At 58.3% G+C, this 25,098-nt stretch overlaps 1 protein-coding gene across 4 annotated transcripts; it reads right to left on the reverse strand.

The window, feature by feature from the left end:
• Positions 1 to 316: 316 nt before the first annotated feature.
• On the reverse strand, positions 317 to 24,377 carry SH2D3C (SH2 domain containing 3C). 4 transcript variants are annotated; one of them, XM_059864904.1, is made up of 12 exons: positions 24,251 to 24,377; positions 21,701 to 22,352; positions 17,254 to 17,293; positions 6,873 to 7,001; positions 6,134 to 6,582; positions 4,321 to 4,445; positions 3,479 to 4,056; positions 3,123 to 3,238; positions 2,777 to 2,948; positions 1,951 to 2,062; positions 1,116 to 1,319; positions 317 to 1,001 (listed from the first exon to the last, which is right to left on the reverse strand). In XM_059864904.1, the coding sequence occupies exons 1-12, from the start codon at positions 24,288 to 24,290 to the stop codon at positions 826 to 828; spliced, it is 2,793 nt and encodes a 930-aa protein (XP_059720887.1). In that variant the 5' UTR covers positions 24,291 to 24,377; the 3' UTR covers positions 317 to 825. The 4 variants fall into 4 exon arrangements, with proteins under 4 accessions (XP_059720887.1, XP_059720886.1, XP_059720890.1 ...); XM_059864903.1 differs by having other exon boundaries at positions 1,116 to 1,322; XM_059864907.1 differs by lacking the exons at positions 21,701 to 22,352; positions 24,251 to 24,377 and adding an exon at positions 20,585 to 20,740 and having other exon boundaries at positions 1,116 to 1,322.
• Between the last annotated feature and the right edge of the window lie 721 nt (positions 24,378 to 25,098).

Here is a 25,098-nt window from a genome sequence, read left to right on the forward strand (position 1 = left end):
ATGGGTAGAACCTGATGCCCAGGAAGCTCCACCTGAACACAAGTAAAAACTTCTTTACAGTGCAGTGACCATGCACCAGAACAGATTGTCCAGAGAGGACATGGAGTCCACGGGGAGGTGGGACCAGATGACCTACTGTGGTCCCTTCCAACCTGCACCATTCTGTGACACCACACAGCCTTCCTCAGAAGGGCTATCATTGGGCCACCATGGGGTCTGGAGCCAGGTTCAGCATGGTGATTCCCCCCATCAGCCCTTCCCATGCTCTGCTCCCCCAGGGGGGGCTCCTTTAAATGACACCCACAGGACAGGGAGGTCCCCTTGAGGAACGGGATAAAGGTTTATTGTATGTAAGAACCAAACCCATGAGATATGTACATGTATTTACATGACAAAATGAATAAGCCTAATTATTTACAACAAGGACCGTCCTTCACAAGTCTGTACATCAAGGAGTAATCATGAAAATATATTTACACCCAGGATCCAGCAGCTGTGGGCAAGATGGAGATGGAAAAAAACAAAACCAAAGGGTGAGGTGAGGGGCACCGTGTAGACCTCGGCACGGCTGGGTGTGGAGGCCAGTGCTGGCTGGCCCAGACAGTGTCCCCACTCTTCGGAGTAGCAGTGTGGACCCCTGGCTTGTTGAGTCCTGAAGAGGTGGGTGGTAGATTGGAGGTGGCTGCTTTTCCTCCTCTTTGTCTCAAAATTGCCGACCCACGCCTGTGCCTTTTTGGGCCATCTCTCCTCCTCCTGATGCTGGGTGCCTGGTCCATTCCCTTGCCCCACAGCCACTGGTGGGATGCAGGCTGGGAGCTGGGGGGTTTACAGCTCACTGAAGCGCACTGCTGGCTCCAGCTTGTGGGACAGGGCAGTGAGCACCTTGTCAAACTTCTCGTAGCGCTCAGCCTGGCTGCTCTCAGCTCCACGGCTGCCCCAGAGCAGCCGCAGCTGGAACTCAGTGCTGAAGACTTCCAGCAGCTCCGCTTTGCCCTGGAAACCTGCAAGAGGGAGAGTCAGTTCCCTGGGATGGCAGCCCCTACACCTGTGGGATGCTCCATCCTGGTGTAGGGATGTGGCAGAGGGAAAGGGGCTCTGCTGTCACTAGTGCTTACCCTGCAGCTTCACCTCAGCGTTGGTGTGGTAGAGCCCACCATGGTGGGCCACCATCCGTGCTGCCTCCAGGTGGGCCATGACCACCTCCACGCCGTTGTCAGTGGCCTCCCAGGGCTCGGGGCTTTCCGTGAGAGCCTCATCCCGCTCCAGGAGAGTCACGAGGGGTATGATGTGAGGAAAGGTGGTGTTGGTCAGCGGTGGCCCTTCTGGGGAGAGAGGCACTCTTAGGACCCCACATGGCCCCGTGACCTGTGTCCCCCTCCCCATCTCCCTGCGGAGTGCTCGTGTGACCAAATGCTGCTGTGACACCAGGCTGCCACCATGCTCCCAGGAGAGGCTTCAAGGCTCAGCTGGACACAGCAGCTGCTGTGTCTATTCCATTGCTGTGCCTGGGGCCATTGCCTTGTCCAACACAGCTCCTCCCAGCCAGGGTTTCTGGCTGTGCTGGGAAGGGAAAGCTGATGGCCATGCTCAGGCTGCATTTCCCAGGGCTGCAATGAGGAGCAGGTTTGCAGACCACAGGGCACCAGGCATTAGAGACACATGGCTTTTCATCTTTCCAACTGGCTGCCCTGTCCCTTGGTTTGGCACTCACTGCCATGCGAGCACAACAGTTTGGCTCAGCTGCTGGTTTTATTTAGTTACGAAATGCTTCCTTGGGAAGGAAGGGGCAAACAAGGCCAGGCGGGCTCTGCTGATTGCTGGGGTGGCTCAGCAGCCAGAGGGTGTCTGGCACTAGCTGGGAGAGGGTCAGAGCTCTCAAACAGTGACGCCTTGCCCAGACAAACGTGGAAAGGAGAAAGCAAGTGAGACAAGGGGAGCTGCTCCTGTTACCTTTCCCTTCATTCAGGTTCTTCAGGAATGGCTTAAGCTTCTTCTCATAGAGGATTGCACCCTCTGTGTGCCGCTGCCTCAGCACCATCCAGGTCTGCTCCAGCCGGGCAATCTGAAAGCAGATGGGGCAGGTAGAAGGTGCTGGGGCAGCACAGCTTCCAGGCACCAGGGAGAACAGCCTGACCCTGGAGCCATAGTCCCCAGCCTTGCACACAACAGTGCCTGATGCTCCCAAAACCAGCCTCCTTCACCAGTGCTCATGGCCAGACACCGCACAGCTCTGGCACTGAGGCTGGGCTTAGGATTTCTTCCCCTGCCCGTGCCCCAGGACAGCAACCTCCCTGCGTCGCAGCGGCCTTGAAGATGAGATGCAGGGAGGGGGCAGCCATTCCACCTCCTTTGTGCAGGCAGGAAGCAAGACTTCCCAGCTGGGCTCGATTTAAAATTGAATTTTAATCTCCTTTCATCTTCCAAAGGGAGCAGTGTGGCCCAGAGACGCTGCTGCCACAGCCTTGAGACTGATTTGTATTGTACCGGAGGGCAGATTCATTTCCTCCCAGGAACAGAGCCCAGCACAAAACAAAGAGCCCAACCACCGAAAAACAATTGGATCCTGGCGGGACAAGGCTGTCTGCTCCGTGGAGGGGATGTCTCTTCCCCTTCCCTGCCTGCATCCCAGCGGATGTGGCCCCATGCCTCCCACCCGGGGCATTTTCCCCTTTCACCCATCCCAATGACTCTTGGAGCCTGCAGGACACAGGGAGAGGGATGCATTTTGAGCAAGGGCTGAGCCCAGAACATGAGCACTAAAGGAGTATCCCCGTACCTGTGTCATTTCCAGGGCACTCATTACAGCTGCAAAGCTGAACATGTTCCCCATGGTGCTCTTCAGCTCGGCAGCCAGCTGGATGGTTTTGTGGAGCAGGGCTGCCCGCTCCTCCGTGCTGCCTGTGCAGCCCAGGATGTCCACAGCGATCATGATGGACATGGTGTGAAACCTGCCAAGGAGCAAGACACAGAGCGGGGTCAGCACAGGGAGGGGGGATGCTCTGGGCGCTTAGACAGGGCTCCTCCTCTCCCCTGCCCTGTGCCGGGCTGGGAACACCCAGGGGAGCTGGAGCAGGCCGTGCAGGGCAGCCCGGTGGGCTCACTTTGGCCATGCTGTGCCGTACCGTTCCAGCAGGTCCAGGCGGAGCTGGTGGCCGTGGGGAAGGGTGAGCAGCTCCATGCCAGAGCTCACCCCCATGAGCCGCTGCATCTCCACTGTCACACCCAATATCCGGGCAACCTGGCAAGGAAGGTGAAAGCTGATTAGAGCTTTGTTAATTGAGGAGAGGATGAATTATCCTCGGCAGCCTCTTGTGCCAGCCCAGCCTCTGCCTGCTCTGGCTGATACACCAGGCAGAGCCCAGCAGGGATGCTGCAATGCTCAGGGGTTGTCTCATGTTCAGGGATCCACTGATCCCTGCCAGCCCAGATCCATCAGAGGGCAGTGGTACCCATCCCTCCCTCCAGGCCCTGGTCATACCAGGCAGTCCACTTTGGTGATGTGTTTGGCCAGTGTCTTCACGTCCACCTCTGCCAGCAGCTCTTTGACCTTCTTTAGCACAGTCATCTCCAGAGGTTTGTTATCTAGGGGGATGAGCAGGGACTGGAAGGCAGCAGGGTTGAAGGAGGAGGTTGTTTCCATGGTGGGGGGTACAAAGCCCTTGAAGTCCAGCTCTGCTTTCAGCCTCTGCCCTGCCTCTGTTTCCCCAGAGCTGTTCTCCACAGTCCCTCTCTGTCCTTCCTCCACCTTTAGCCTCTCCACGTAGCTCTTTGTTGGCAGCTGCTTGGTGTCGTGGGCTGGCCTGTCCCTGCTGATGGGCGAGCTGGGGTGCAGCTGGCAGTAGTGCCCCGTGTCCGGGTCGCTGTAGCTGCTCACGGAGGGAGAGGGGGAGGCACGGGCGTACCCATGGCAGGGAGTGGAATGGGAGCTGTGGGCAGGGTCTGGAAGAGGTTTGCTGCTGTTCCCATGGCACAGCTGGGGTTCGCTGGACCTTCTTATGACCGGAGAGGCTGGGGTGATTCCAGATGTTTGGCAGGCATGCGGCTTTAGCCGTGTGACTGTAGGGAGCAGACGGGACACTTATCAAAGCCTGAAGATGCACACACGCATAGGAAGCAGCCCAGGGACATGGGGCTCAGGCAAAACCTCTCTCCTAAAAATAACAACTTCATCCCAGGACAGCTGCACAATGATGCAGCCCAGGGCTGGCTGAGGTTCTGTCCCTAAGGTTCCCCTCCTCAGGTCCCTGTATCACAGCAGTGCCAAGTCCAGGCTGATCCACAGCCCCACTGTCCCCAGAGGGATGGAGGGGCAATGCCTACCTGTGCTGTAGGCAGGTGATGCTGGGTTCTCAGAGATGGGGGACATCGGGGAGTGCAGGTCTTGGATCTGGTCCACGCTGACAGCACAGTTGCGGATGATGTCTCTGTGGTGGGGCAGGGACACGCTGGGGAGGGGGCAGAGGGCACAGGTTAGTCCCTTAAAGCAGGGCCCAGGCAAGCACAGAGAGCCTGGGATGAGGGTTTGCTGCCCCAACACCTCCTTTGGATCATCACCTCCTTTGCATCATCACCTCCTTCTACAACTACCCATAACAAGCTCAGCTGGTGCAGTGAGCGGGTAGTCCCTGCAGCAACTGGGAGCAGAAGGAGTCACTACCCACTGACCCCCACAAACCACAGACAGACCTGCCTGCAGGGACCCTGGTCCTACAGAGGAGAGCAGAGCAATGCAACCATATGCCATGCCAAGCTACTTGGGATGGGATGAGTTTGGTCTGCTCCAGGGCGCTGTGGGGAAGTGGATCTAGCAAAGAAGTCATGGAGAGTAGTTTCCTGGGGTTGTGCTGCCAAGTGGTATCTAACACTGTGTTACTCTATTTCTACCTGGGAGCTGTGTTGGGCTAGTTAGGTGAGCTGTTGCTCTGACCCAAAGCTTAGGAGAGGTGGAAAGTGCATGGAAATGGGACTTGGGAAGTTACCTAACAAGCACTGAGATCCTGTGTTGGTGGGGCAGCAAGTGGTGGCCTGATGCAAACACTGTGTGTCAATGGTGCTGCAAAACATGCTGAGTGCAGGGAGGGTTGCAAGGAGTTATGGCAGGTAATTCACTGCCCTCCCTGCCGTGGGTGAGGGCTAGGCTGCTGTGATGTGTTTGGTCTTGAGCATTGTGCCTCAGCAGTGGGAGGAGAATGGGACAGCAGTGGTGGTGATAAGGGATTTGGGAAAAATGTGAGTGATGAGGAAAGAGTGATGGATCTCTGCTCTTCTGGAAGTCTGGGTGTTTTCCTTTTCCCAGCCATAACAGTTGGTTGCCTGTTTTCTGCTGGCGCATTCTCACCCTGCCCTTGGGCTTAGAAGGTCAGGGTGGTGAGAAAGCAGCTTGGTTTAACAACAGGCTGTGTCCTGCTGGAGGCAGGGGTAGATGGGTCTGCCCTTGGCTGCTGCATATGAGGATATGTGTGTGGCCCTGCCTTCCCTGCAGGGCTCTGGGCAGCCTGGAACTGCCAAAAGTGAGCCATACAAAGGAAATCTCCTCCTCCACCTCTGGAGAAGCCCAGCTGGCCAAGGTTAATGTGAACAGCTCAGCTTTGTGAAGGCTGTGATCCAGGGTCTGTGCAGACTCCATCAGCACAGACCCATTGGTCTCCTCCTGCCCATCAGGCTTTCAGCTCTGCTTGGTAACTCCCTGCAAATGCTGAATGGAAAGGGCTCTGAAACTAAAAGGGCCATTCAAAACCAAACAACAAATGCTGTCTTGGTGTCTGGGAGTGACTCTCCTCTCATGTTTGCCTGGGAAAGCTCAGCTCCATGGCTCTAACAAGCCCTGACATGCTGGTAATCCTGGACTGGGTGATTGTAAAACACTCTCTGGCTTCTGGCCTGAGATACTAAAGTCATGTCTGCTCACTGGGTGTCTGCTGTGGTAGCTCAGCATGGCTGGCAGCCAGCCTGGGAGAAAAACTCAGTTCCAGCTAAGTACTGGTTCTTCCCCCATGCCTCTGCTGGTCTCTCTCTTCCATCCCTGATCCCCAACCTCTGCTCTGCACCCAGACAGCAGTGACTGATCATGCCCTCCCTCTTTCCCAAGGCCGATCCTCTGCTCAGCTGAGCTGGGACGACACTACAAGCTCACCTGGTTGGGCAGCCCTCAGCCCTGGTGATCTTGTCTGCGGTCAGACCGTCTGTCATGGTGATGCTCCTCCTCTTGATGTGCCCCCCTTTCTGGCTGGAGGGGCTGTGGGCTCCCCCATGCTTGCCGTTGGCCAGCCCGTAGCTGGCTTCCAGGTAGCGCAGGGGGAAGGTGCGGTTGATGGGGCAGTAGATGATGGCCCCGCTCTGCTCTGAGATGGCCTTGCGGTTGCCCACATAGAAGCGGACAAGAGCAGGCACGTGATCAAAGCTCTCTTGCTCGAAGAGGTACTGCACATGGGTGTGGCCATCGCTGGACTTGACTGTCACCTTGTTGATCTTGAAGTGCAGCGGCTCGTTGCGCCAGCGGCACGTCAGCACGTAGTCACCCAGGCTGGTGAGCGAGTCACGGATCAGGAAGTCACCGTTCCTCTGCACAAGGCTCTCGGACACCTGTCAGGGGGACAGGGCAAAGCTCAGCCACAGCCACGCTGGATGGACCACAGGGCATGAGGGGATGCTCTGCTGGGGTGTTATCTTGGACACTGGTTGATCCCCTTGCCCCCAGCTCTGAGCCACAAGAGGGCATTTGCTGTGGCAAAATCAGGCAGCTCAGAGCTAATGATGCCCTTGAGCAGATGTTTCCCAGGAGGAGAGGCCGGTGGTTCTGTGTGGCCTCAGAGTGCTCTCCCACAACATTCCAAGGGAAGGGTGCCCGGAGCCACCCACCTTCCCCCTCTCACCTCCCGCGGGATGCGGCCGTGGTACCAAGCATGGCTGCGCAGGTCAGTGCTGCTCAGCTTCAGCTCCTCTTCCAGCTCCTTGTGAAGCTTTTCTGGAGATGAGTCGAGGATGTATTTCTCCTTGGAGAACTGCACAGGAGAAGAGAGAGTGTCAGGCAGTGCAGCAGTGCAGGGACTGGGGAGGGAAGGGCTGGAAGGATCCCTGCGTGGGGACTGTGGCACCTGCCAGGAGCACAACTGTCCCCAAAGGCCAGGTAACTCAGCTGTGTGTGAGGATTACTGCTTGTGGCAAAGGATGTGGTAATGTGCCTGTCGACGGCCAGGTCCTGTCACCAGCAGCACTTGGAGGGGCTCCTGGTGGCACATCCCTATTGTGCCTGGCCACCCTGTGCCTGGTGTGCTGCCCGTGGTTGGGCAGGAGAAAAGCCCTTAAACATCTCTGGGGCTGAACTGCCATGAGAAGCACTCTTTCAGGAGGAAAAAGAAAGCATTATTGCTCTTCCTTTATATATCCACCACAGTTCTTCTTTCAAAGGGTTAACTCACTGTGTTTAGCCTGATGGCAGCATAAATAGTAATGACAAATGTAAAGGGAACCTTCTGCATTGAAATTAGCTTTTAGAAATTAGCTTTCACCAGCACTGGTGCACCTGAGCCTGGAAGATGCAATCTGCCCCCTCCTTTCCCCTGGAGAGATAAGGGATGATGGCTTCATGTGTCTGTTGGCTGGAGCCTGCCTGCCTCCTTCTCTGCCTGCTGCTGGGCCAGTATTCCCTCCTTCCCAGCAGCTGCTGGCATGGTGGAGCCAGGGGATGTTTGGGGATGCAAGCACAGGTTTGGGGTTCCTGTGTGCTTCACAAGGCCAGTTCTGTTTGACACAGTGGCTTTGAGGTGATCCTACTGTGATACCGACACAGCTGAGTGATGGAGCAGGGCCTGGGAGCCAAGACCCCAGGGTTCCCTCCATATCCCAGATGTGTGGTGTCCTGAGAGGGGGATATGTGTGCCACTGCCATGGACTAATAAGCTTGGATGGGGCTGCTGGGGTGCCCTGTTCCTCTGCTCCCAGGAGCAAGGGTGGCTGGTGGCCTGGCTCCCCTCTGGTGGCAGTGCCAGTTGTAAGGAGGCAGTGAAGGGCTGGCCCAGCTCCCCAGTGCCTGTTGGGGCAGGATTCTGGTGTTGTCTCCCAGGACAGGCATGGGCTTGAAGCCCTGCTGACATTGCTCTGGCACTGCCAGAGGAGCAGGCTGGCACTCACGGCTGACCTTGTGTGGCAGCTGGTTCCCCAGAGCACAGGGGGCTGCAGCCTCATGCCAGCACCTCAGGGACTTGCCTTGGAGCTGAACTTTCTGCCCAGTGCCTCATGCTCTGTGCCTTGTATGGATTCCCTCTGCTCCTCTACTGGTTGTGAGAAAGGGAAAGTGTAGAGAACTGTACTGCTCTCCTGCCTTTACCCACTGCTCTTGTGGCATTCTTGGGACCCCTCAGAGTCCCTCAGCAGGACCCTGACCCCAGGCCTCTCCTTCCCCAGAGGAGATGTTCCATCCCCCCTGGTAGCTGCATTCATTCACCAAACCAGGCAGAGATCCTGTCCTGGGGACCCTGCTCCAGCCTGGGGAGATGGAAGGAGGCAGTGGCAAAGGGCCTGTGCCCTGGACCATGCTCTTCGGGGCTTGCCCTCACCAGCCTGGACCTGCCTTTATTCCTCCCTTCCCAGCTTTTGTCAAGTCAAAGGTGGTGGGAGAGTGGAAGCAGCCTATGAAAACAGTGTGGATTGAACTCTGACTTGCTCACCCAACCATGTTTATTCTCCCTGTGAGAGGGTCCTGTTGACTGGAGCTGCAGGGATGTATGGATTTCCCTCCCTGACCAAGGGCTGCAGGGAGCTGAGCACTTGCTGCTGCTCTGGGCCCTCCTGGAGACAAAGCCACCCGGTGCTGCTGAGCCCGATTAAAAATAAATGGTAGCTGGTGGATGCTGCAGGGGTCCAGCTGCCTCCTGGGGGGCCTAGGCCGAGCAGATGCTGTTTCCATGGTGACAAATCCATTGCCACAGAGCAGACCTGGCTTTGCCGAGGGGTGTTGGGGGACCCTTGACTGCAGCACCCTCTCTGTGACACGGTTCCCCCCAAACTCTGGGGCATCAAGGGACCCCCAGGAACCTCTGCTGTTTGTGCAGGTGAAAGCCATCAGAGTTGAGCTGGGAGCAGTTTGGATTACAGCTCTCCCCCCACCACCCCTGGAGCAGGGATTAGTGCCTGTTCTGCTCAGCATTGTACATCTGGGTTTTCCTCCAAATCCTCCCCATGCAAATGTGCAGGGTAACAAAAACACGAGGCCAGCTGAGCAGTGCCCGGTGTCTCCAAGCCCAGATTTGGGCAGCAGCTGGCTGGCATCCATGCCAGGAGCCATGAGCTAAGCTAGCAGGAGAGAACAGGAGGTTTGGGAGAGGCAAGGAATGTTTTGCATCTTGCAGATGGGGGAGGGAGCCTAGTTGTGAGCAGAGGATGTCAGGAGCCACCTTCTCCAGCCACGTGGAGGGCACTGTCCCTTCAGTCCTTGTCTGAGTAGTTGATTTGCATGGCCACCAAGAAGCCACTGCTTGGAGTGATTGTCAGGCTATAAAGGCTGGGGAGGCAGCATCAGACTGATCACGGGGAGCCTTTTTCCTTGGTGTGACGTAACTGAGACCAGTCCTTATTGTGAGTCTCTGATGCTACTCCATGCTGCCAAAATCAGCTGTCTGCTGCCCCTCCTGTGCAGGAGCTGGGCTCCCCAGGAGCCTGGTGCTGTGTAGGGCTGTGTTTCCTCCCGAGCCCTCCAGCAGCACTCGAGCTTCCCCCACTCCGTCGGGAGCGTGTCTCGGAGGAGCCGGGCTCGCAGCTGCCAGCTGGCCAGGTGCCGAGGCGCTGGCATGGCCTGGCATGGCACGGCCTGGCGAGGGCTGGCCAGGCGCTGTCAGCAGGGTGTGAGCGGATGTCTGAGCGCCACGCTGAAAGGCAGCGCTTGGCGCTCCCAGCCGTGCCAAGGGAACATCTCACCATGCATGGCCCCATGTGAGCTCTTGCACACTATGGGTTGGGTGTGGGGAAAAGCCTGGACTCCCATTAGCACCTGGCTGGATTGCATGATGCTGGGCTCCAGCGTGAAGAACCCCAAGGCATCTTTCAGCTGAGCAGGAGAAAATGGGGATTAGAGCAGTTCTCCAAACCAGCCGCACCAGATAAACCAGCTCAAAATCTGCCAGAGATGATGCCAAGCTTTGCTTGAGGAATCCCAACCAGCAGCCAAGCTGGCTCGGCTGGAGAAAGGAGAGTGCCCCGATGGGCTGTTTCACAGTCCTGGGGCTGGGGAATCCTCTGTAACAGCCATGCAATGGGGAAGCTGCCAGGAGAAGGCAATTCCTGAGGCTCTCCATCCCTGCCTGCTTCCCTGACTCTCTGTGCTGCTTTCTTGATGGAGGACATGCTTCCCAGCTGAGTGACAAGGACTGGAGCTGGTAGTGGAAGGGCAAGAGCTGCAGAGATGGAGGGTGCTGATGCCTGTGGTGTGTATAAAACCAGCAGCTGTCACTCTGCCTGCTCTAAGGAGAGCTTCAAAGGCTGGTGTTTGGCTTTCTATCCTTGCAGAGGTAATCTTATGAAACTGGAGTGATTTCCATTCTGCTTTCCTGCTCTTCCCTCCCAACCTGGAGGAGTTGCAGATGAGGATGAAGTCAGCTTGGAGAGCAAGGTGTACTCACACCCCACCCTGCTGATAACATCTGACTAACCTCAAGGCACCAAGCACATCTGTTCTCCCTCCTGCTCATGCTGCCTACCCTGTGCTGGGACGCTGGCTAGGGAAATCCCAGCTCCTTCTGGAGATCTCCACCCCTGCTCTGGCTGCAGGAGCAGCTCTGGGGCCTGGGAAGCAGAACTGTGAGGAAATGGAGTAACAAGCCATTGGAAATAGGTGCCTGGGGAAAGCCACAGACTTGCACGAGGGGTCTTCTCTTCTTCCTCCACACCTGGCAATGGGCTACTTCAGTAATGTGTTTTGGAGCAAACATCCTTACTGAGCATCACAGCAAACCCAAGAACCATTCTGCCTGCCTGATGCTGGACTGCTGCATTTACCAGTCCAGGCACCACCCAAAAATGATTACTCCACCCTGCGTGACCATGAGAAAATCCCACCACAAACAATCCCCTGGTTGTTATGGGCTTGCTCTCAGTTTGCATGTCCTGCTGTGAGCCAGTCTGTCCTGCTGATCTTGATATCCATATGGAAAAGAAAACCCTTGTTCCTCTGTTCTCTCTTGCAATGAGTCTAGGAACCTATATGGCCTCTGAGAGAGCATCAGCCTATCTGCCCACCCCATAGGTGACTGAAGGCATCTCTTGGTTATGTCATATCTTCATTAGTCCCCACTGAAGGCAGATCTTGGCTCAAGATCTTTGTTCTGGAGTTCAAAGCCCTTCCTAGGACTAGTCCTGGCTACCCTCATGGTCTCCTCTCCCCTTGCCTGTGCTCCTTTGTGTCAGCTCTGGAGCGATTCTACCTCACTGGCAGGGGTGGGGTGCAGCTGGGGTTCCTGGCCAGGAACATCTGGGTGCTCTAAGGTGGGACAAGCACTCCAGGTTGTGTGGCGGGGCGGTGGAGTATGCTGCTACTGCTACCCCGGGGGAGCAGGTCTCCAATGCAGTGATGGTGTGTGTGTATACACACATTTCCATCCATCTATATCTTACTTATCTCACTCCAAGACGGCGGCAGCGGCTGCTGCTGCATCCCTTTTCGGAGCTGCTATTGGCCAGAAATGATGTCAGTGCTTCCCAGGCTGGGTGCACCGCCATTGGCGGTGAGCAGGGATGCGGCTGTCAGCTGGAAGTGCTCCAGTCATTCATGGGGACTTCAGTGTGTGTTTGCTGGGCACGCTTGGACACAAATAGATGGTGAAAGATCTGGCAGAGCCAGGTGAGCACTTAGGGCTTCACTTTTAACTCTTTCTGGGGTTGGGATGGAGTGCCCTTCATCCCTTCTCATCCCCACACGAGAGCCAGATGCTCACCTGTCCCTCCCTTGTTCTGGCAGCAGCTGGCTGAAAGCACCCACTCACCCCCTGCAATGTGCAGCCCAAGGGCATGTCCCCGTGTTGCTCAGTGGCCTTTGGACAAGTGGAAAAAGCTCTGCTGCTTTTCCCTCTTCACCCCCGCCAGCAATCAAAATCCCTGGCTTTGCGCTGAGATCAGCCGCAATCATGACAAGACTTGAAATGCTGCTTCTGGGCTCTGTCTTACCCAGAATAATCTCTAAAGCTCAGCACCTACCTCGCTCAGCAGGAGAACTGAATAACACTGCCAGCTCTCTTGGCTGCCGGCTCCCTTCTAACTTGCAGTATACTACAGCTCGTGCTTCAGACCAGAGCCTGCTTGGCTCCTGCAGTCCTAAACACCTTTGCTCTCAAACTCAGTAAATGAGGGAACCAATTCCCACCACCATGTCCCCCTTGTGCAAATGCCAGAGTCCAAAAATAGGACACCTAGACTTGTGCCCAGACAGTGGCAGTGCTGGAACCACCACAGGACAGGTGACAGATGGATCCCAGCTTTCTCCCACTAGTCAGACCTGTGCAGTGCAGCACAGAGATGGAAACCCGGGCCAAAAAGCTGAGTGTTCATCTGGGCTCGATTTCCCTCCTGTGCTCAGTGATGCTCCGGGCACATGCCACCTTTTGGGGGATGCTAAATGCTCCCCTTCATGAGGTCTGCCGCAGGTGAGGGCTCCCTGCAGAGACTTTTCTGCCTGTCAAAGCGCTGGTCTGGCTCTGGGGGTGGCTTTGGCTGCGCGGTCCTGGCTGCAGGGGGGCCGAGCTCTGCCCCCCTACCCGGTGCTCGGCTCACCCCGCGCTCGATGCCGCCTCGCTGAGCCCGCACCAGCTTCGTGTGAGCGGGGGCACCGCAGGGCTCCCCAGGGAGGCTCCCCCGCTCTCCCGCGGGCCGAAAGAGCGCCCGGCGGGTGCACGGCCGGGGGTCCCCCGCACGCTTCCCCGCCCGCTGCCCCACGCGTGCGGCTGCCCGGCGAGGGCTCCGCGCCGAGCGCAGGGCAGCCGGTGCGCTCCCACCGCCGCCCCCGCTCACCTGCACCTGCATGAAGGAGCCGCGGTAGAAGCAGCAGGCGGCCGCGGACAGGGCGCTCCACAGGCTGCACCGCTCCGTCATGGCGCGGCGCGCCCGGCGGGGGCTGCCCCGGCCCGGGCTGCACCGCCGCTGCCTCCGCCGCCGCCGGGCTTCAATTTCAGCCGCTTCCCCGATTACCTCATCCCTTGTCGGCTGCGAGGGGCGGGCTCGGTGCGGCGGCTCCGCCCCGGCCCGCCCCTGGGGGCCGCCCCGGCTCCAGGGAACCGAGGAAGCGGCACCTCGGGGGGAAGCGGTACCCCGGCTGTCTGCGCCCTGCGGGGGCACCGGGATCCAGCTCCTCCGAGGGGAACCTACGCTGCCATGCCACAAAGGGAGCCGGCATCCCCGAGGGGATCGAGCACCCCCGCTGCCTGGGCTCTGAGGGGAACTGAGAACAGGCTCCTCCGAGAGGAACCGGCACTCCCATGTCGCAAAGAGAACAGGCATCCCTGAGGGGATCAGGCACCCCTGAAGGGAACCGGCAATCCTATGCTGCAAAGGGAAGCAGCATCCCTCAGGGCACCAGGCACCCCGGCTGCCTGTGCCTTGAAGAGAACCGGCACCTCTGAGGGCATCGGGAAACCCTGAAGGGAACCGGCACCCCGGTTACCCGTGTCCTGAGCGGGGCTGTTCCTCTGAGGTGACTCAGCTCCTCAGAGGGGAACAGACACCCCTGAGGGGAACCAGCACCCCTGGATACCGCTACTCTGAGAGAAACTGGCTCCTCTGAGGGGATCAGACACCCTAAGGGGACCCAGCACCCTTTTTCTCCCCATCCCAAATCTGCCTGCTCTCCGCAGTGATGCCTGTGGGTCAGGGGCAGCCTTGTCCCCTATTGCCCATCCTGTCTTCCTTCACCCCCACATGGTGATACCTTTCTGGGAGATACACCAGTGCCCACCTCACATGGCGGGGAGCCAGCTGCCTGTTTCCTATGTAGGCTGTCTCTGACTTGTGTTTAATTAAGGCTCTGCTTCGGTTTAATTAAGGCCCCAGTATCACGTATGGGATGTGCAAGGCAGCACTGATGACTCAAAGCTGTGCTCCAGCCTCGACTTTTGAATAAATCCCCCAAACCCTGCCTGAACCCACTGCCAGCAGCTGTGCTGGAGACAGGCAGGGGCTCCCTCAGCCCTGGCAGTGACAGGGACATACACCTTGCTGTTCTTCCTCCACATCTGTCTGGCACTGCACGGCCTGGATTTGGCTGTGCTTCAGTAACTGGGGGCTTCACCCTCCCATCTGCAAAGCGTGTCCCGGCCCAAGGAGCCCCACGCCTCCCAGGCAACACTGTGACCTCGGAGAGGTATTCCTGCTGCCACCGACCACAGAACCCTGCAGCCTTCCTGCTAATTAATTCAAACGAGCCCCTCACATCACCAGGAAAGGAGACAGCATCTGAGGCTGATGAGATACAGGTCCCTGCTTGAGCAAGCAGCCCTTCTGCGCAGAACAAAGAGCTCAAAGGCGCTGGCCAGGCTCTCACTCTGCCCCTGGTTTTGCAGGGAAGAGAGGGGACAGGAAAGCAGCACGGCTGAACAGACAGACAGGGCTGAGGCATAGAATTGGTAGCAGCACACAGCCTGGGGGCAGGGAACATGGGGCAGCAGGTCCCACGGGTCCCATGGGTGCCTGCAGCCCCACCAGCATGGGCAGGGACTCTCCTCCTCGCTTCCTGCCTGGGGCTGAGGGACAGAGCAGATGGCACTGTGCAGGGACATGCTGCTCCAAAAAGATGCAATGGTGAATCATCCTCCTGCCAGGGCTTCTCCCTTGTGAGGGGGCTTCTCCCCATGGTTTCCTATTGAGGCTTTCACCAACAAGTGAGCAGGAGCCTCATGGGGTGCTGCAGGGTGAAGTCCTCCAGCTGTGACTGTGCTGCCCCTCCTCACAGGGAAGCTGAAAATCCCTGACTGAGCTCTCATAGGACATGTGACAGCTTTACTGTTTGCTGCTCTCCTGAAGGGTAACATCTTTCTGCAGCTCCTTCACCTGCACAAAGGGCAAAGCTGGGGTAGCTAGGATGTTGAAACAGAGAGCTGGGCGTGCAGATCCCCAGGCAGCTTGGAAATAACAGCCCTTAGGCTATTATTAAAGCACATTAATTACCAAGTGCTTATTGATCCTGGCTTTCCAACACTCTCTAGCTCCCGGTTGCACATCCAATCTGGCCAGGCTTGGTGATAGGAGCACCAGCCCTGGTCGTTTTGCAGCTGAAGCTCAAAGGCTGATGTTTGGCAGATCCTTGGTGCACACCTGGACACAGACCTGCCTGTCAGCTTTTGCTCATGAGGGCTTTGCAACACATCCTCTCCCTCTTCCTGACTCCCTCCTTCACTGGCTCTTTTCTTCCTGTCTTTCCTTTGCTCACCCCTCACCAGTGTTTCCCCTCTGCTTGTTTCCCTCCCAGCTACATCAACCAGTGGCAGATCCCAGCCCCATCCTCCCTTGCTCCAAAGGCAGGCACAGCAGCCTCTTTCCCATCCTAAATCCTGCAGGATCTGGGGCTGAACACTGCTGGGTGCTGAGCACCCTGCAGCTGCACAGGCTGCCAGCCAGGCACAGCGCTGCAATCAGCTGGAGTGTCCCTGTCATCCCGGTCACTCACACTCTGGATAATTACTGATTTGACTAAAATAGCTGCTGTCACTGCAGCCATCAGTTGCTTCTCTGACCAAAGGGAAGGGGTGTATAAATCACAACCCCTGGGCTGTTTCTGGACACCATGGGGATGGATGAGAAATAAAGGCCAGATAGCTCAGGTCTGGGATCTAACTGGATGGCAGGCAATTCTCCTCCTGGCTCACCAAAAAGTACTTGATCCCAAAGGCAGAGCCATATCCATTGCTCCCTACCTGTGTTGTTTCAGTCTACTAAATCATGAGCCATAAAATGTGTCCATCTCTGGGTGCACACACTGACAATGCCAGGGAAAACACCCCCAATTATTCTGTTCCTCCCCTCACCCCCTCCTGGCCATCACAGGACTTGCCTGTCTGAGCAGGAGTTTCTCTGCATATCCTCAGGTCCCCATACCAGGGCCCTGCCCTGCAGAGGCCAGTGTATTGGCTTTGCAGGGGAAAATGAACTACATCACAGCCAGACCCAATACACCCAGTCAGAGCTTTGTTGTCCTGGCACACGTCCCACTTGCAGCTCTGTGAGCTCCCATTCTGCCAGTCCCACATGGCTTAAGGGCACAGAGAGGAGAGAGGAGAGCATCCCACCCGTGGGATCACTCTGCTACACAACAAAAACCTCATCTGACCTCACTGCCCAGAGGCTGCCAGCTGCCAGACTCAGCATGTGGGGTCCTCATTAGCCCCAGGGATGGACATGCAGGGAGGTGACCCCTGTTGGAAGCGGCAGATGAGCTCAGGGTCCAGCCAGCTCTCTCCCAAGCTTGCCAGTTGGTGCTGCCACAGGGGGTTCCCACATTTCCATGTCTGGCTACAGCCACCAGCAGAAGCCCCAAGTCAAAAAAATGAAGGTGCAGAGCTCTGTGCTAATTAGACCACCCAAGCTGGGCACCTCAAGTCACTTCTCAAGAACCCCATCTGCCCAGTGGCAGACTAGATTAGATCCCCACTGGGCAACTGGACTCAGGAAGCTCCAACTCTCCTTAAACAAACACTCCAAAGGCCATGCCATGGCAGTGACCACCCTGTCACTTCAGTGGGTTTCAATGCTTTGTGCCCAAACTTCACAGCACCCCTGCCACCGCTCCTCTGTGCCTGCCCAGCACCCCATTGTGCCAGCAGCCTCCTGCAAAAGGGCTGCTCTCCTCCAGAGCCAGGCGCCTCACTAATGAATTTCTGGCCAGACATGAAGAGTCCTCAGGAATGTTAATAGTTTGCTGGAGGATAAGCAAAAGATTTGGAGAGATTTACACCAACTTTCATGTGACAGCCACGAAAGTGGCTCAAACCCTTCCGTTTCTTTACGTGGGGGCGGAGGGAGGAGGCTGATTCTGTGGGCGTTCACAAGTATCTGGGAACATGAAATGCAAGCAGCTCCTGTGGGAACAGCACTGGGGCGACCACGTAGGGTTTGTGTCCCCTCTGTCTTCCCTGGCCTTGCCAAAGAGAGAACCCAGATGGGAGGAGGGGGGAAGAACTGAGCAGCTTGCTGGTGTAAGACCTGGGCAGTTCCAGGGCCACCATCCCCTCTCCACCCCTGGCACCCAGCTGGGACAGGATGTGATCACACTTTGTGTCTTACCTTCACGTATTCACTGCCAGACTCCAGGCCATCGTGGTGACTAAAAGGAAGAGGAACAATAAAAATACATAAGTAAAAGGCCTTAAGTTGTGACATGCAGGTCAAAGGCACAGCTGAGGGAGCTGGGTCTGTGCCCCTTGTCTTGCCACAGTGCCAAGAGCATGGCCATGGTTTTGGGAGAGGTTCCCAGGGCCCCAGCACTGCTCCTGCCTGCTCTGTGCCCACTCTCAGCACAGGGCTTATCCTCCCTAATGCGATCAGGGGAGAATGAAGCCTTTTTAGAGGATCTTGCCCCAAATCGGCTTGGGACCGTGTGAGCTGAACCAGGGAGACCCAGCAGCCAGGCCAGGGTCCCCGCAGGTCACAGTGCTGTGGGATACATGGCCAGGTGGGAGGCCTTGTGTCCTGTGACCTGGCAAAGCTGCATTCCCAGTAAGCAGCTGTTGGGACACAGCACCCAGACAAGCATTTTTGACTTTATGGCTTTGTGCAACCCTACAGAATTCAAACTCCCACCAAAGCTAGGTCTGAACTTTGATGTCCTGACTGGGACTGCTTTTCATGCTCTTATAGGTCCGGATAAGTGTCCATATGGAAGAGTCCCAGAGGAACAGAGAGTTCAAAAGGAGAGAGGCTGTAACAGCCTGAGCTGGGATGTGCTATCTTGAGGCCTCACCTTTCAGAATAAAATACAAAAATCCAGATGTCTTTAACCAGAATGCAGAACCTGTTGCCTCCCCAGTGCCAAGCTTCAGTATGGACATCCTGCTGTTTGCCAAAGTTGCTTGCCTGAGCACAAGGCAGCAGCAGGGGCCTGGGAATGGCAGGCTGCCACACCAGGACAGGCAGCTGCAACTAAGGAATAACCAAATCCAAGGTCATCATAGACCTGGGATGTCTCTTCCCCGCCAGGAAGGGACACATACGTCAGACACATACGGGAAACTGCTGAGGGTCCTGCACACAACTTCTCCCTGAGACCCACACTGGTAGCAACCCTGGGGAGCCAAATTCCTCCTCTGTGGGCTCTATTCAGGTAGAAGGTGGTGTCTGGTGGCCTCCCCAAAGGGAAGCAGGGACAGCAGAGGCAACCACTGCCAGACATTTTTCCACTGGACATCCCCCACGGCATTACAATGGGCTGTGATAGAGTCTATATCAGGCCCTTGTAGTGTCCAACCATCCAGAAGACAACTCCCACTTCTGGAACCCTTGGAAGTCTTTAAAGAATGTGTGGATGGGCACCTCGTGCCTCAGTTTCCCCCCCTGTAGAGCTACCTCCGGGGAGGTTTTAGCTGGCAGGGCTGCCAGAGAGGTCTGCAGGGAGTGTCAGGCAGTGCCTGCGGGAGCAGCGTTTCCAGTGCCTCACGCACGGCATTTAAGGACACGCTGCAGTGGTGAACACAGCAGGGCCGGGTTGACTTTTGGACTCAGTTTTAGTGGTATTTTCCAACCTTAGCGATTCTGTGATTCCCCAAGCCCACACTGCAGACCACATCCCCTGGTGTCCAGCTTGGGGGGGGGGGGAAAGGGGCTGGAAATCAAGCCCATCCTTTTCTGGAGGTGAAGAAAATAGCAGAGCATTTGGGAGCGGGGATGGATGCAGACTCCCCCAGGCAGCTGTGGGCTGCCTGCCCACCCCGGCGCTGCCTCTCCAGCCTGTTTGCCCTTCACAGGCTGCAGAGCTGCCTGGTGCTGCGAGAGCCGTGAGAAAAACCGGCAGGAGGACGGGGGGCCTCTGGGCAGGAAGTCGGGAGCATGGGAGCAGCTGGGAGACGCTGGAGAGCCCGGGCAGGAGAGGCCCCTGTGCCGGGGAAGGGCAGCAGCTGGGACCGCAGCCCCCCTGGTTCTGCACATTCCTGGAGGAAACGGCATTTTTGGGGGCAGACGAGAGCCTGGGAGAAATTCCAGGGCTGCCTTTAGAGTGCGGCCGTGGCTGAGCTGCTGAGACCCAGAGCTGCAGCAAGGGTATTGGGTAGTGGGGGCTTGGTGGGGTGGCTGCTCCCTTTGGGCTCAGGAAGGCATCACCACGACTCACAGATGTGCCAAGCTCTGGGCTGGCTGCTGGGAACAGTCCAGGAGGATCCTGTGAGTCCAGCCGTGGTCTGAAGCCTAGGCTCTGCTTTCCTTGGGGGTGCAGGCTGTACCCCAGTGGCACCTCGTGCCTCAGTTTCCTGCTCTGTGGAGCTGCCTGCAGGGGGTTTTGGCTGGCAGTGCAGGGAGTGTCACGCAGTGCCTGCGGGAAGTGGCGTTTCTCCTGCCCTGTGCACGGCCGCGCACGGGGAAACCAAGTCACGTCCGCCCTGGGACCTGCCAGCGGCCACCTCCCGTTAGTCAGCGTGTCCCTGCCGGAGTCACGGCCACCACCTTGCTCTGAGCAGCTCCACAGGCTGCGTGCCACTCCCTGTCCCACAGCAGCAGTTTCCCTCCTCACAGGCCTGATTCGGGGAAAGCCCTCTGCACAGGAGCATCCTCAGCCCACCCTCTTCTGGGGACTGTCCTTACCAGAAATACTCCGGGGGCCAGGTGGAAATGTGCCCCAGGGCCATATTTGTTTCCTCCCACCAGGGAATATGCTGCTGCCATGGCCTGGCAGGAACAGACTGTCCCCAACCCCAGGGATGTGCCTGTACAGGAGGAAGGGCTGGGGCTCAGCATTATCCCGGTCCCACTTCCTCCCACCCACCCCACAACAGGGCCTGGCCTTGGGATGGCTCTGGCACACGGCCGCTCCCTGAGCCAGGGGCTGTGGCAGGGGCTCCGAGTTAGAGTGTGGAGGAGCAGAAATAACCCTGATGCCATGACCTGCTCTGGTCACTCTCGTGCCTCAGTTTCCCTGGCAAGCAGCAAGGCTACACCCATCATCAGGGAAGCCCCACAAGATGCAGAAATGTATTTGGCCCCCAATTTTTGGGAACCCACTCCCCAGATTCAAGACACCCACATGACCCACCCATGTCCCACTGCTGCTTGGCTCCCAGCCACACTGGCTTGGGATCTAAGTAATTTCTGGGAGACAGAGGGTCTGGGTGAGCCCTCTGCAGCCTCCTTGGGGACTCTGCCACTCTGTGCTCACAGAAGGATGTGGCAGTGCCACCAGCCCCCCAAACCTCCAAGCCCCTGGTGCCGGGTCTGCTGCGGTTCCAGCAGCTTTCCCTGAGGAAAACACCACCACGGGCTGGGGGCCTCGGCACCTGAGCAGCGGCTCGGCTCCGGCACCTACCTCCAAGTTTTGTGCCCGCCCCAAGCAAAGCCCCTTCCCAGCCTCTCCCTTCCCATCCCCTCCGCTGTGCCGGGGTGCGAGGGGTGGCCGGGGACCAGGACCCCTTACCTGCCCTGTCCCAGGGTGGGAAACCTCCTGCCCAGCGCTGTCATCGGCCCTGCGGGATGCAGCAAGCGCCGTGCTCGGGGATGGGGAGCAGCTCTCCCGCGCTCTCCCGCCTTGCACTGAGCGCCGGGACTTCGGGGCGCGCAAGGCGGTGGCGGACCCTCCTCCTTCCCGTCCCAGCCCTCCTCCGGCCCACCCTTCGGGCCGGCAGGAATGTGTGGTCGGCACAGCCCGGCTCCCACCGCCGAATTTCTCCTCCTCACCCCGCTGCCGGGACCACCCGGACCTCCGGAACGCTCAGTGTCAGGAAAAGGAGCCCCCGGCCTCGGGGCGGTGCAGGGGAAGCAGGGACATCAGGGGCCACTTGAGTGCAGAGAGAGGAGAGTCAGGCCAGGGAAAGGAGGAGAAATGTTTTCCGGAGAAATTTGGAGTCGCCTTTGCCTGTGTCCCCAGTCCCGCACACCCTCCTGGGCTGGGGTCGCATTTGGCCCCTTACACCCAGAGATGCCATGGGGCTGGGGGATAAAAATCCCTCTGGCTGATCCTGCGGTCAAAACTCTCCAAAAATTCCATCCGTCATCTCAGAGGGCTGAACCTCCAAATTCCCCCGGAGGGGGAGATTGTGCCTGGAGTGGGGGATTTGTGCCCAGAGTGGGGTTTTACTGGTAGGTCATGAAATGGGGACGGAGTGTCTGGTTTCAGGATTTGCCCCTGTAACTTGGGAGAGGCTGTGCTGCTCGGCAGAGGGGGAGAAGATAGAGGGGGGGGGGGGGGGGGGAAAGAGGAGAGTGAGAGGAGGAGGAGGCTGTAACAGTGCTGGTGTGAGCTCTCCGCAGCAGCACATCCTGGTGCTGGAACGCAGCCGCCGCAGGACAAAGAGATGCCGGGGCAGAGCGGGGCTGCGAGATGTTTCCACCCCGTCCGGAAACAGGAGGGAGCAGAAATCCCACAGGAAACCTCGTTCCCATGGAGCCGCTGACCTGACCATGCTCCAGCTGTGCTGTCCCACCGGCCAGGTGCATCCCGCTGGCACCGCGGGCACGGGGGGACATTGCAGTGACCCTGGTTTGTCCCCAGGCAAAAGGGGGCAGAAGGCAGGGCAAACCTCAAGGGCTATACCTGTCTGGGGAGATCTTGTCAGGATGCTCTCGTCCCTTTTCCAGCAGATCCCCATCAGTGGTCTCTGCCCCAGCTGCTGTGTCAGGGCTTGTGGTTTGGCTGGGGTTTGGAGCCAGGCTGGAGCTCGGTGCCTCTGTCCTAGGGCAGGAGACATTTCCCGCAGGCTCCTGGTCTGTCCTGGCCATTGCTGCCTCCAGGGTGTCCCCAGGTTCAGCTTTTTCCTCCTCCTGCTCTGCTTGTCCAGCAGCCAAGGGTGAGTCTGTGCCAGGGTCAGGGGTGCTGGACATCTCAGGGCACTTGAGGCTGGGGAGTGGGGCTGTCTGGGGGGTTTTGTTGTTGGGAGTCCCTTTCTCCCAGCAGTTCTGGCTACTCTTGTCTTTGCCCAGGCTCTTCCCTGCCTTGCCCAGGTTGACCCTGGGCATGGTGCCCATGTGGGAGTACATGTTCGACGACTGGGCGTAGGGGCCAGGGCTCTTGGGCATGGTGTTGAGATCATCCTGGGTGCTGTCAAAGGGCTCTCCCAGGAAGCCATGGGGAGGTGGGAGATGTGGTCTGAGATTGTCCGGAGAGCTGGGGTCCACAGAGGCGCGCCGGAAGGTGAAGGAGCGGGGGATGCTGCTCAGGCTCCCAAAGCCTTTGAACTTGAAAAACTCTGGCAAGGAGAAAGGAATGATGAGTGTGGGGTTACTGCTGGCACGGTGTGATGATGGGAGTGTCCCAAAGCCCCTGCTCCTGGGTTGGGTTGGGCATGGGGCACTATGCAGCCTTGTGTTACACCCACATCTGCAGGCCCAGCTTGGCGTGACATCCCTGTGCTCTGCGGTGTAGATGATGCTGCTTGAGGCATCTCTGTTGAGTACCTGGAAACTCTGCCCTGGTCCCTCCGGGTGGAAAAGTCTCCTGTGCCTGGCAAATCTAGCAGCTGCATCTTCCCACCACAGCTGAGGGGTGGAGGAAACACCCAACCCCGGTGAGCAGGCAACTGTAGAAATGATTTCTGCCTGCCCACTTCCTCCAGGGGACTCTGGGCAGGGCTTTGCCCATCCCCACAGCCTCAGGGCAGCCCTGCAGGATGCAAGAATGGGACACGTGGCATCTCCCCAGGGAATGGGGGTCCTGGATGCCTGTGACCTGCCCACAGGTGCAGGGTGAAGCAGGAACCAGCCACGGGCGCTGCTGTGGGCGGGAGATAACCTCCCCACTTCCTCGCCCAGCCCCTCGCCTGCTCCCGCTGCCACCTGCAAGTGCTGAGCACGAACATGCTCGCCAGAGAAGTATTTTTAACTCCGGAGGGCGGCTTTGCATTTCACACCTCAGCCCCAGCTCAGCTCTGAGCGTCGCTGCGGCGCAGCCCTGGATGGTGCCGGTGTCAGTACTCGGGGTGAGCGAGCCTGTGGCTGCAGCGCTGCTGAGCAGTGCTTCCCTGCCGGCCGTGGGTGCCTCTGGGGGTTTTGCAATGTTGATGTTGCCCTGGGGCTCTGTGAAGCACGGCGGATTTGCCGGGGCAGGAAGCGACACGTTTCAGAGGTTCTGAGCAAGGACCCGGGTGTCCCGGGCTGCTCAGCTCGGATTCCCACCTCCACTTGCCACCCATGGGCTCTGCGGGGCATCCCTGCAGCTGGACAGGGTGGAGGGGCTGCATCCCAAAAGCCCCTCTGCGAGGCAGAAACCTCATGGCCTGAGTGCAGTTAGAAGCAAAACTACTTTGTGCTAAAACATCCTCTTGGAGTCCAAGCATCTTCTGCTACCTGCTGCTCCTGGGGCTGCTGAAAGGTGGGAAAGGCAGCACTGGGGATTTTCCCCATTTCCTCAGCACTCCACCACAAAGGAAAATCCCAGCTGGGATGGGGCTGTGGGTTTGGCCAGTGGAGGGGTCCCGGGGGAGGGGAGGGACCAGCCCCCCTCTGGCGCCAGCCCCGCGGCAGGAATGCAAGAGAGCACAGCCCAGTGCTGGGAATGGGGTGAAGGCCACTGCAGCCTCCCCCCGGGGCTCCGGGGGAAAGCTGAGGTCTGTGAGAAAGTGCAGAGCTCGCTCCCGGTGGGTATCGAGCACTTCCTCCCTGAAGAGTCAGTGGGAACCCATTCCCAGGCTCCCTCCCCGGTCCTCTGTGTCACCCCCATCCCTGTGCTGCAGGAGCACCCTGGGGTGAGGGTCCTAGCCACCCCTGGCCCCCAGCACCAGCTTGTACCCAAGCCATGCACCCTGAAGGGTGTGATTTAAGGAGTGAAGGCCCCCAAACCCTGCTGTGCATCCCTCTGGTCACATCCCAGCATCCAGCACGGGGCTGGGCTGCAGCAGAGTGGTCCCAGTCCCAGCACCCAGCTCCTGAGCCAGCACCCAGCCCTGTGGATGGAAACCTCCAAAGCCTCTCACCCCAATGAGTTTCCTAAGGAAAGCAGAGCCTGTCACAGCTCCAAACATCCCTGGATGGGATGACCCGGACAGCATGTGAGCACACACTCAACACCAACTCTCACACATCCTCCTACCCACCGAGATGTCCAGGTGAGCACCCCATTGCCCACCCACCCTGTCCTGTGGTCACTTACTGAATTTCTTGAAGCCCCGTCGTTTCTGGCCCTCGGCCATGGCCGCGCTGCTCGGAGGCCAGGGGACCGAGAGGGACAAGTCTGTAACTGTGAAGCCCTTCCCTGCCCGCTCCTCCCTTCCTGCCCGCCCCTGCAACCACCCTGCAGTCACTCATCGCTCGCTCGGCGTTTCCTCCCCAGTGCTCTCCTCTGCTCCCTGCCCTGCTGCTGTCCCTGCCTGCCCTCACACTGTCCCCACAGCTCCTGCGCTCCCCGTGGCTGCTCGCACCTGCCTGGCTGCTCAAGAGCCACCTCTGCACCCCAGTTTGGGGATGTCTGCCAGATGTGGACAACCAAAAACCTCTGGGTGCTGACTCTAGAGGAAGGTGGCAGCCCTAACAGAGGGTGCCAGCCCCATGGAAGAAGGCGGCAGCCCCAGAGGAGTGTGACAGCCCTATGGATGAGGCTCCAGCCCTGCAGACAGGACTCTGCCATGCACACCTGGTGCTCAGCCTCTGTGGGGTGAGAGCCGGGTGGCATCGCTGCCAGCAGGAGCACTCCCCTCCAGCCATTCTCTCGTTCTGGGGACACTGACGTGCTCCATGACAGTGTCACCATGCAGGAGAAGGTGGCGCGGACCCAGCAGGGGTCCGGTGTCCGTGCTTCCCATTCCCAGGGAGATGGTGGTTCCCACCACCAGGATGCTGGCAGTCACCTCTGCCACACCTCAGTCCTTGGGTGCTGTCCACCCTGGGGACCAGTTTCGAACAGCCTGAGATCGAGCTCTTTGTGCTGCACCTGAACACAGCCATGGCCAAGGGAGGAACTCAGGCTCCTCTGAACCAGACCCTGGAGTCCTCCTGCCTGGC

Source organism: Haemorhous mexicanus, chromosome 21 (genome assembly GCF_027477595.1).
Source record: "Haemorhous mexicanus isolate bHaeMex1 chromosome 21, bHaeMex1.pri, whole genome shotgun sequence".
NCBI lineage: Eukaryota > Metazoa > Chordata > Aves > Passeriformes > Fringillidae > Haemorhous > Haemorhous mexicanus.